Source organism: Labrus mixtus, chromosome 20 (genome assembly GCF_963584025.1).
Source record: "Labrus mixtus chromosome 20, fLabMix1.1, whole genome shotgun sequence".
NCBI lineage: Eukaryota > Metazoa > Chordata > Actinopteri > Labriformes > Labridae > Labrus > Labrus mixtus.
The window spans coordinates 7,982,532-7,994,684 of record NC_083631.1 but is presented as its reverse complement, the minus strand read 5'-3'; the positions used below and the strand labels follow the sequence as shown (position 1 = coordinate 7,994,684).

The following is a 12,153-nucleotide window of genomic DNA, read 5'->3' as shown; positions in this document are numbered from 1 at the left end:
TCATTCTATTGACATTAGCAGTGTCCTGGAGTCACTTCCTTTTTATAAATGAGCTCATTCTGCAGTTTTTTTTCACCCCTCTAAACAAATACTGTAACCAGTGTTCTGTGGCAGTGGTGAGTTGTATTTACTCTATCATGTCTGATTTATGACTCACGCAGTCATATAGCAGAACCAGGTTGGCTTCTCATCTTTATTTCCATTGATGAATCGCTCCCTGGCTGAGCAGCAGCTGTGCGACCTCTTACCTCACATGATGTGTTGCTTACGAGCCGCGAGTGAGTCACTTATGCTAATGCTGAAATGTGTTACATCAATCTGTCGGTTTCTACCTGTTCATGCTCGTCTGAATGGAAGAAAAGGTGCCAGGATAAATATTTATCATGTGTTAACGAACTGAGAAATACACAAAACAACTTCTTTAGGGGGGGCGGGGGCAGAGTTTAGATGATGCAGCGACTCTGAAAAATGCTTTTTTATTTATAATCAAATATCAAAGATAAACAAGTTATTAGTTCGTCATCAATTTCAAGTATTTACAGACTTATTTTAAACTTTAATTCATGTTAATGTGATACCAAAAGTTAGCTTGACTGAGGCATTTTTTTTTAAAGCTATAGCTGACTTAAAGCCTAACTATATTCTAACAAAATTACAACAGAGGATGTTTATCATACCTGTTACATTTCAGGTCAGATTTTTGAGTACAGATTTGCACAATTTAAATGAAGGTTCATCGAGTTTCCAAAGAGGCAAAAAGAGGAAACATGAAAGAATCACAGCTGTCAAACAAAGACCTGCGGAGAATGAAGACCGACTGCTTCAAGATGTTCTGTAAGTAAAAGATGCAAAACCTTAATTTCTGAGGACGTGCACAACCAACATGCAAGGCTGATGTCATGCATTTGAATACTGTACTCGTAGTTATAAGCATGTATACCCGGGGCTTTAGAGGGGGGTGGGACATCCATGTATTTAATTGAATTTAAAGTTTGAAGAGGCTTCAAGGTGCATTCATTTTCAGACACACTCTATAAACCTCTTGGCAAGCTACTGAAAAAAAATGACTGAAGCGACATGTTGGAGACCTCAAAACTAAATTGTACTTAAATTCTTGTTTTCTTTTGCTTCCACATTGTTGGACATTTACAGCAGCAGAGCTGGAAGCAATGATCCGATGAGTAACCAGAAAATTAATTTTTAAACTTTCCAGCTAGCACAGCAGATATAATCCACACCTGTCTGTTTCTATCATCACATTCCTGACATTATGCAAGAAATCATCTCAAGATGTTTTGGTCTGAGACGATCCATCCATCCATCCAGTGAGCCATCGTTGTTCATACACTTCATGCCTGTTTGATACAATGTGTGTAGAGCTGTGAATTCCTCCTCAGCAGCAATGCTCCTTAACCCCAGACCTGTGAATACGTGGTTCGAGAGGATTAGCATCATGGTGATCCTGCTCAACTGTGTGACCCTGGGCATGTACCAACCCTGTGAGAACATCGACTGCACCTCGGACCGCTGCCAGATTCTGCAGGTAAAAAAAAAAAAAGAACTGTGTGTGTGTTTCTGTGTTAATGCATGTTTTCTCATCAACACTTTGATGAAGAGACTGAACAGAACTCTCACAGCACCTCTCCACTGTTCCTGTGACTGCATCAGCTGTGGTGCAGACAAACGCTGCAGATTCAATATCTCCCTCCTGTAAGGTTTACGTTTTGTCAGCTCCCTGAACGGGGGAATTGGGACTCAGTTTTGTTTTAATATAGTTTTGTGGAGCCACATTTGATTATGTCACTCTGTGATGATAATACAAGTGTGGGTTTAGATGTCCTTAGATGCCCCTGCAGATGCACACACACACACAGGCTACAATTCTACCTCTGCTGCAAATTCTCATTTTAATCCAGGGGTGTTTGAGTAATGGGAAACAGTGGGCCAGGGTTTTAAAAGAGCCATCAGGTGAGAGGGCACCCTGAGAGCGAGACAAGAACAGAGCCGAGACTTGTGCTTTGAATCGGCGTCAGAATGAAAGCTCTCATAGTCTCCCCCTGCAAGACTGTCCAAGACCGTCCATTCTCACTCGTCGATGAAGAGGAAGGTGCACATTCCTCCCGCTCATAACTACATGTTCATGTAAAAAGAAACAGTGGCGAGGTAGAGGTGAGATAGATAAAACCTGAAGTCAATGTGGCCCTGATTACAGAGCTCCTCTCTGATTGGCCTGTAGAGGACAGGTGACATGGTTTTACAAGGTGTGTGGAACTAAAGGTGTGTGTCATTTTTGATGAGCAGGCTCATTTTTTTTTTCCATGTCAGATCAATTTCAGCTGTCTCTGTCTGCAGAGGACGTTCGATCATGACGTGAATGCATTTATGTGCTTTTGTTTTTTTTTGCATCCGGCCTGAAAAAACTTTAATTTTAAAATCTGCATCATCGTTGTCCATCCTCTACTTACAATTCCCTGTCATCCCTAAAGCTCGGTCTCTTGATCAGGATTTTAATCCCTTTAATTGGTCTCTCACCAAAATGACCTTCCCTCAGTTACTTAGTGCTGAACTGTTCAGTCGGCTCCATGAAAACAAGAGGAAAGCTCGACTCATCTTTAAATGATCAACACTTTATCCTCAAGGTGACCTGTCGGGAAATAAAACACCATGCTGATCAAGGGAAGCGCTTACAGGTTGAGTTTCATTTTTGAGAGATAATACTTTTATGTTTGAGCACCAATTATTGGATTGTATTTATTTCATTGCTGCTAATCTTTTGTTTCCGTCAGTCAGCCGCGTGTGAGTTATGTGTTACTACATTAATCTGCCAGCTGGATGAGGCCCGAGTGTCTTCCTCTGGGATTGTAATCGCTTTTTCATGGAAGTAAATTTGGCAAGGCTCAATTTCAGGTGTGACAAGGACGACCTAATTCTGCCACACAAGCGTTTTTTTTGTTTTTTTTTTATTCTCCACTGACATTGAAATGTACCTTAAGGGAACCTGCATTGTTTGTCCCATGTTGCCGGCTCTGTTGACCGATTGAGCGTCCGTATCTCTCTCGCCTCCAGCACATTAGGATGGATTATAATGAACCCCCCCCCCAGGCCAAACTGGAATTGGTTTATTATCTCATTGGATTTTTTTCTGCATTTTACCGAGATTTAAAACAAGCACCGCACTGCAGTTTTAAAAACTGTTCAACACATCTTCCTGCTTCACCCTCTTCCTCCTCCATCACTATGTTTGCTCCTCCTTTTGCTCCCATTACCCCGTCCTACACACCGCGCCCCCCCCCCTTCCTCCATCCTCCATCTCTAACAAGCATATTGTCTCCCCAGGTAGCGTGAGGGGTCCTGTTCTGCTGGTTGCTAATGGTAACAGGAGGGATTTTGCCGACGCAGCTCAGATTGTTAGAGTGGCCCTCACATGCTACCTCTGTGAAATACTGAACCCCCCCCCCCCCCCTCCCCCCCCTTTACCTGTGTAAAGAGTTAAACCAGGAGCCCTGAACCTCAGCGCCTGATTGGAGGGTGAGTCTGGTACACCTTGGTAAAGAGAGTACAATCATTCTTAAAGGAACAGTTGACATTCAGGAAACACATCTTTTTGATTGATATTGAGAGATAGATGAATGATTCTCTGTGGGGGAAAGACGCCGGCTTGGCTTTTGATTAATTTAAGCAAATTTCTCTGGATCCAAGTTTGCAGAAAATCAAAAAAAGTAGTCCACCATGCTAAATATCATAGCCTGACATCTTGTGCACAATTAATCTTACTCCAAATCATCATAGTGTTGTTTTAAATTTCAGTGAATGGGACACAGGAAAGCAATTAACCAAAGTAAAATATTTATCAGGCTTTCAACTGTGTATCAGATATTTTTTAGTTGAAGTCCAAGAAGTGAAAACAATCTCACAGCCACAGGGAGCAGTTGTGGATAAAGACAGGGGGGTGGTCCTCTTCATCTTGCAAGTCTTTATTTGCTTAGACTTCTCACTCGTTGTTGTTGCATAGGATGGGAATTTTAATTTTGAGTTTAATTTTAATTTTACAGGGACATTGCTTATTAATAAACATTTTGGTAAATATGCCAGAGTTAGCCAAAAGGCTAATTTTCATCTGTTGTCCCTGGTCAGATTTTATAAAAGGCTCCCTAAAAAAAAAAAAAAATTCAAACATCGCTAAAAGCTACAAATAGAAATATCATGACAGTAATTAAGCAGACAGGTAAGCAGCCACAGGAGAAAATATATAAACCATGCAGGATACACATGAAGCAGCATTTAGAGCATTTAAAGCAGCAATAGAAAAAATGTATATCATGAAGGACAGACATGGAGCAGCATTGAGCAGACATAACAATGTACCAAAAAATTAGTTAAAGCACGTATCCAATAACCTACTAAAGTAAATGTAACGTGCACACAACAAGACAACATGTAACACAATAAACACGTACAAATTACACAAGGCCACATATATAAACATTGAGTGAGCTATACCTGAAGCTCACCTCAACAGATAACTAATGAATCATCAAACCTTCCAATCAGCACTTTCAAAACCTATTTAATGAGCTTCAAATGTTCCTTAGACACTTTTAGAGTCAGCGTTCCTCTTCCTCTGCTGCTCTGTGAACATTTGTCCTCACGTTACCTTTTGGATTCATGCTCTGATTCCCCTCGTTTACTCTCATTCCACAAGCCTCACATACATTATCTTATTCTAATGCTCTATTACGATCGTGATGACCTACTTGTCACCGCGTCTCCCCCCCCCTTGCCAAATAAGCAGCACAATGACAGCATATGAAGCAGCTTCCAACTGCAGCTCCATGAAAGCCCCCCCCCCCCCATCACACGTCGGCCTCAACCTCTTTACAAATCATGTTGACGATAAAAACATGATAGGCTGACTGAAGAGGACGCTGGCGGCAGTGACAAATAACTACGATGAATTCATTCTCCTTTCACTCAGAGCCCGAGCGCTGCAGGGAGCCGACTGGTGCAGCCAATGTCGGATTACATGTGAGGCGCGCGGTGCTGCATTATTTATCAAAACATCACTTAAACAGCATGCGAGGCTGATCTTTCTCATCTTTCTCATTGCAGGGCTGCCAGCTCTGTCTGTATCCTGAGTGTGTGTGTGTGTGCGAGTGAATCAGCACACATGTTGCCTTTGTACTGTATGCATCACATCACATTACATTACGCTCATGCCAATATTCTAAACACGCTGTGAACTCGTCAAACGCACACTGCACAAAACATGATCACCACAAAAGTCTAAATCATCGCCACCCTTAAAAACACATCTCAGATTTCCAAAAATCCTTCAGCCGTGAGTCAACACAATGTGTCGCACTGCTAGAGCTAAATGTGATGAAGCATATTCAGTGTTACCATGGCAACAGCCATACTCACCTCCTGCTAGCTAGTAGCTGCATGCCAGCTGTAGCTAACATTTGGCACGTTAGAAGTAGCTCGTTCTGACAGTATTTATTGTGATAGAAAATGTCTTCGGCACTTTCAGCTTTGTCATCGCTTGTATTAGTGTGTTTTTTTTTTATTTTTTACCACACATCTTACCTCAGGAGAACCCCCCCGCCCCCCTACCCCCGCCCTCCTGTCTAACAGGGATAGTCTCCCGCTGTGAGGAACATGTGAACAGCCAGGTCAGGAGTATATCCGGAGCAGTCCTCCTGAAATGATCTAGATATTTTCAGGAGTGTACATGAGAAAACAGCTTATGTTTCAGTTTTTGTGTATACGCTGATACCAAATCTCTAGAAGTCTACACGGATCACAATTATACATTTTCAACATTGGATTAAGACCCTCCAGCTCCCCCCTTCATCTTCAGAAATTACAAATCGTAGTAGCAATTACTACCCTCATATAGTCAAAGGAGCTTTCTGCTTTCTTTTTATTTTATATATTTTTTATTTGTGAGGAAACCATGAACAATATTAAACATAAATGTTTCCATATGATGCATTGTACCAGAGTTATCTTGGAGCTAATTTACATCTGCAGTCCCCTTGGCAGGTCATAATTAAAACATCACTGAAAAGCTCAACTATATTTCTCACTCTTACCATATCTGACCGGGGGGAGCACGTCTCCTGCTACTCCTCTGTGTTGTACTCACTCTCAGGTGTTCGTACCTTTGGACACAAGCGTCTGCTTAATGAATTGTAGAATTGCTACATTAGAAAAATTCCCCAAATTTCACGCACCATTTATCTCATTTAATTTGCTTCTGCAGCTACAAACACCACCTTGTTATTTTTTAATAAATTCAGAGTGTACAACATGTCTCGACTCCAAGTGGAGGCATATCACTCCTGCTTCTGCAAAGGTGCAATAAATCAGTATTCTTTAGCGCGATGTGGGTTATAGCCGAGTCTCTGCTTTGTCGTTTAACTTCTGCCTGAAACCTGAAAAAGGCAATAACCCTGTGTAAAATTGTTTCCCCCGTTGCAGCATGTGTTTGTGCTCTGATTTGTTGAACTCTATTCTCCAGTCCGTCTTTTTATCAGCCTGAAGCAACATACAGTTAGAAAGATCTTTGTTGTTCTTCAGCAAGTTACGGCCCTGTATTAATGGACGGAGCGCTGTCTGAATTAAATTAAAGGTTTATTGCACACTTCAACCTCTCAGCTGAAGATAAACTTTGAGCACTATTTGAGCAAGCCTTTTCTTCTTCTCTTGTCGTTGCCCTGAGACTCAGCCGGTTTGAGCCGCCACTTAATCAGTACACGTTTGAAGAGGATTTTAAATGGGTCACATTTTTGCATTTCAGTTCTAAAGTCTTTATTTTACAGTTGGTCAGCAGAGCAGTATTTCAATTTTATGATTCATAACTTTGACGATAAAAAGTCGAAAACAAAAAAACGCCGTCTTATTCTGAAGGGGATTGTGTGTGCCCGTCCTGAAATCCAATGCCCGATAAATTTATGAGCATGCAGCCACGCAAAACCTGCATATGCATATTTGAATATTCAGTCCTTCGTATTCTCTGGAAAGATGTAGAAGTTGTGGGAATATGCAACAAGGACACCAACACGGTCACACACCCTGAAGCTGTGTGAACGTGTCGAGTTCTAAAAACTACAAGAGGAGGTTTAGCTAATAATCTGAACGTCATGATGTCAGATGGACATGATGGAGGCATGAGCTCATCTTTGTTTCCTCTGAGGTTCGACCTGGATCTCCCTCACTTTTTCCTTCCTCTTCCCTTCTGTGTTGCAGCATGTGTTGGTGCACATTGGGCGCCGTATGTTTTGCATGATACTACATCAGTGCAGACATACACAGAATTATCTCGTCAAAGACATTCAGAACACACTTCCTGCAGAAAACCTGGCTCATGCAGTAAACCCAGTGCTTTAATAGCCACACACAAACACATCAATCTTGAATATTGCATATTCTTTTAGTGCTTTAGGATCTTAATTTGTGTTGTGTGAAAGGCTTGTGGATATAAAAAATATGAAGTTGTGAAGTTTACCCACTCAAACAGCGATATCATTGCCTTTTAAATTTGGAAAAAGAAAGAAATTCAACGTTCATTTCAGGTGTTTGATGTCAGAATTAAAAATCACTGAAGACTGGTGGCGCATTGGTTAGTGCGTGCGCCCCATGTATTGAAGCTGTAGTCCTTCAAGCGGGCGGCCCGGTTTCAAATTCGACCTGTGGCTTCCTTTCCCTTATGTCATTCCCAACTCTCTCTCTCCCTGATTTCCGACTCCATCCACTTTCCTATCTCTCCAATAAAGGCACAAAAAGCCCCCAAAAAAATCTTTAAAAAAAAAATCACTGAAGACTTTTGAGGTGTGCATTTGTCCTCAAACCATTTTGATGCTCTGCTGTTTGTTTATGTTTGTGTGTGCTGCTGTGAATCACATTTTTTTTGTCCTTAAGGGTCTGTTGTGAACGACTAAAGAGTATGCAATATGAACTCCAGACAGTTTGTCCTCACCGGAGAGGACAAGTGCTCCTCATTCACACAGATACTGAAAAATAACAGAAATAAGAGGAAGCTTTGAGAACAGCTTGAGTCATTGAACACACCACGTGAAAGAGAAGTCTGGCTTATTTGTTAAGAGAAAAAATGTGCTTCTTTTTCTCACTTTCCTCCTCCTTCATGTCCCTCCTCTCTTCCCACAGGCCTTCGATGCATTCATCTACATCTTCTTTGCGTTGGAGATGGTGGTGAAGATGGTGGCTCTGGGGATTTTTGGCAGTCGCTGTTACCTGGGAGACACCTGGAACAGGCTGGACTTCTTCATAGTCATGGCTGGGTGAGCATCTTAATCATGAATTCAGCTTTAATCCCGCTTTCAGTAAAGCTTTTATTCCATGTTATTTAAAGAGGTGAGGTATAGCGAATGCGCTCCTAGAGCATGCAGTCTTCAAATGAAATGCTTTATAGAGACACAGAAACATCGTAGGGTATGCTATAAAAAAAAATCTATTAAGTTAAAAACTTAATTAATTCACCTGGGCTTTTAGCATGAATTAAATTAAAGAACGTTAAGGGTTGGAAAGAACTTGTTACTGTCGCCCCCTGGTGGTAGAACAAGATACCAAACTCCTTTAGAGTCCCTTTGCTCCTTTAAGAAAAAGCTAAAGACCCAGCGCATTCATAAACACCTACGTACTTAATGATTTTGATGATGACGATATTTGGGATGATTCTGATACTGATTAGAATTCTTGAGAGCAGCTGTGGATGTTGTGCTCTCCCTCTGGTCACGTCCTGTCAGCGTCTGTGTGCACTCACTGACATTGTTTCCTCCTCTCTAGATCTGTGCTCGTGTTGTTCTTACTCTCTGATGTTTGTCACTTTGGTTGAAAGCGTCTGCTAAGTGTTTTTTGTAGAATTGTAGATTTATGATGACGATATAAATCTGGACCATAAAAACGCTAAAACCAGCTGAAAAGCATGGCCACATATTCCTCCACCTTGAATGAAAGAGCACATATTTGTTGTTTGATTTGGGGGGGGGGGGGACTTTTTGGAACATATTAGCAGAGTGGAGTGCTTCCAGCAGGACTGGTTATTCTGAGCGCTTTATTAAATTCAGAAAGACGATTAATAAAGCTGTCAGGCGCTGTCAGGCGCTGCATGACTCTCAGTCACTCCAGACCCTAACATATCTGTGCGCCTGTAGTGCTGTGAAGATGAAGGACGAGAGGTCACCGAAGCTGTCTGATGAATAAACGACGGGTCAGCTCATGTGTGACGTCACGTTATCAACTCATAGTTTGTTTTTAATATGATGGTGTGAACAAGCTACACAACCAAACAGAAAAACCTCACACTCGTCATCCATTCTTCATATGTGGAGGTCAATAAAGTTCATACAGGACACGTCTGGGATTTTAAACCATCTTGGTGTTGTGCTGAATCATGACCAGTTACAGACTAGGTGATAAACTACGAGTCCTTCAGAGGGTGCAGTAAATATAAACATCAGAGAGGCAGTCTGTGGAGGGATATTCTTTCTCAAATGAAACCATTAAGACCAGCGGACTCTTAGCACATGCAGTATTGTATTAACATGTGTGTGGGGGGAGTTATCATGCTGCTATGCTTGAGTGTTGGGTTAATTCACTGGGGTAAAGATGAAAACACTTAGTCATTTTTTAGAATCCTCCCACATTTATTTTCACCATTCCATCATTTGTTTTAGCTTGATATTGTACTCTGGAGAGCAGACGTTGTTTTGGTGTTTCAGAATAGCATATAGTATGTTTTTACTGGAAGACGGAGTGACATGGAGGAATGAAAGATTGAGACTAAGAAAACTATTATTATTTTTTTTTTTTAGAAACATTTTAAACACCTTCTCACAACGACATATAAATATCCGTCTTCATTTTGTGTTAGTTGTTGCATTAGTTGGTCTTGATCTTACAAAATGTCCATCACACACACACTTAAACCATGAGCATAAAACAAAGTGAAAAGTAAGGCTAAGAGTCGGTGTGTGTGTGTGTGTGTGTGTGTGTGTGTGTGTGTGTGTGTGTGTGTGTGTGTGTGTGTGTGTGTGTGTGTGTGTGTGTGTGTGTGTGTGTGTGTGTGTGTGTGTGTGTGTGTGTGTGTGTGTGTGTGTGTCTATAATAGCAAAGAGAGGTAGAGCATCAGACTTAGCGGGGAGGTGGAGGGACATTTATTTTCATTTGAGCTGAATCTCTTTTTCCTCAGTGGATGCTCGTAGTTGTTGTGTGTTTGACAGTGTGCGTGTGCGTTTGTTGCACAGATATAAACACACACACACAGATTACAGCCAGCCTTTTGAGTTTGTTTAATGTGTGTATGTTGTGTGTCTCTCTGTTTGTATATGCATTTATGTGAAAGCCTCTGCTGTCGTTTTGCTCCTGGCAGCTTCCATTAGATTAGCGTCGAGGCTAATTGCGCGGGGCAGTGCCAAACTCGCCCGGGCCAAATCGCAGCCGACAGTCTGCTATGAGCTCCATGTCTGTTACCCACGGGCATCACCTCGCTCTCTCACCCTTATCTCACCCTCTTTCTTTTCTTTTTCTCGCGCTCGGGTGAACATCTTCCCTTGTCACCCCCCCCCCCCCTGTCAGATCCCGCACCGAGCAGGCTTTCACCCTGACAAGCTCTACAGGGGGGGTTTCTTATTTTGGCTCCAAAACCCTCGCCCCACACAAAGCGCCTCCTTGAGCCTGTTTTATTTTTCATACTTTATATTTGAGTTTAGCCTAATCCACTGCAGTAAGACTTATTTTTTCCTACCAGTCTGGTATCAGCTGCAACAACAGAAATATGTCTCTTCAGCATGTCCCCCAGATTTTTCAATCCAAGAAAGAAGCACGACCATTTTCACAAAGAAGGCAGTCTTGACTTCCGCACGTATTTGACAAATTAGAAATGAGCAAGACTGACTGGTTTTGATGGTTTTGATCGAGAACATCAAGCAGCAATTCCACCAAAAGCAGAATCAGACTAAGTTGGTTGTTGTAGTGAGAATGCAAGATTAAAAATGTTACACTGCCTGCGCTGTCTCTTTAAGGCTCTGGATTCTTGTTTCAATTAGTAAAAACCATTAAAAAAGAAAATCATCATTGTCTTCGTCCTGCTGCTACAGTACAGTGAGTGATGTCAGATTGAGAACAGTGAACATTGAACAGCAGCCACGTTTAGGTTTATCGTTCTCTGTTTTAGATATTCATAGATACAAGTTGCATCGCTGATTGCATTTGATGTTCCTGTCCTCGCAGCCTTCAGTCGCTCAGCTGTTCCATGTAATTAAAGTGTACACAACAAGATAGTGCTGCAGCTGTGGTAACTGTTTTCTCATTGTTTTCCCGGGGCATCTTGTCAGTTGAGAAAGTGTTGTTTCAGAACTGTCAAAAGAGAGAGAGAGTGTTGTTATTTATGTAAATGATGCAGACACACTTCCTGCCTGGTCGTCGCCCTAGTTTTTGCGGTGCCGTTGTCCTTTTTTTTTGGCTGATTCGACATATTTTATCGGCATCGGTGAGAGGAATCTCTCTGATTGGCTGTTCAGAGGTCTCATTTCTCTCTGTAGTCGCCATGCTTTCACCCATTAGTGTGGTTTCTCCTTATTTGTCTCCTCCGCCTCTTCTTTTCTTTTTCCACTAAAAGACCAAGGGCTGACAACGCCAGCGCCATTTTCAACTTTTTATCAGACATTATTCTCCATTAGTAGACTACCTATAATACGTGTGGTGAGCGACAGCAGTGTGAAAATGGTCTTCTCGTATCATAACAACGGACTACCGCCCCCTGCTGGCATGGAGGGTTATTTCCTCTCACTGCAGAACGTTGGCCTATAGGCTGTAGTCTTTGCGGTGTGTTCAAATGCAACTTTTTGGCCAAGACAAAAGGCGACGCCACAGGCTGCCTTCATCGTCACTAGTTCTTGGTCGTCTGAACTTTAACCTCGATGCTAACTTTGATGAAAGCACGACGATAAACTCTCTACAGGTGTCGATTCAAGGCTCAGTCCTTTTCCTCATCTTCTGTCCTTGCACTCGGGCCTAACTTGGATTTCCCCTCAAGCTCTGCATGTCATATTGATATAAACGCACACACACACACACACACACACACCAACACACACACACACACACACACACACACACACAGAGTAGTCA

General features: G+C 42.0%; 2 protein-coding genes across 2 annotated transcripts in view; both read left to right on the top strand.

Moving 5' to 3' along the window:
* Window positions 1–12,153, top strand: part of lgals2a (lectin, galactoside-binding, soluble, 2a) — a 205,454-nt gene that overhangs the window by 98,104 nt on the left and 95,197 nt on the right. The gene's annotated exons all lie outside the window — the stretch shown is intronic.
* Window positions 1,445–12,153, top strand: part of cacna1ia (calcium voltage-gated channel subunit alpha1 Ia) — an 84,325-nt gene continuing 73,616 nt past the window's right edge. Inside the window, exons 1-2 of the mRNA XM_061027075.1 lie at window positions 1,445–1,543; window positions 8,170–8,303. Of these exons, the coding sequence (XP_060883058.1) occupies window positions 1,454–1,543; window positions 8,170–8,303 (224 nt within the window). The 5' untranslated portion in view covers window positions 1,445–1,453. The remainder of the gene's footprint in view (window positions 1,544–8,169; window positions 8,304–12,153) is intronic.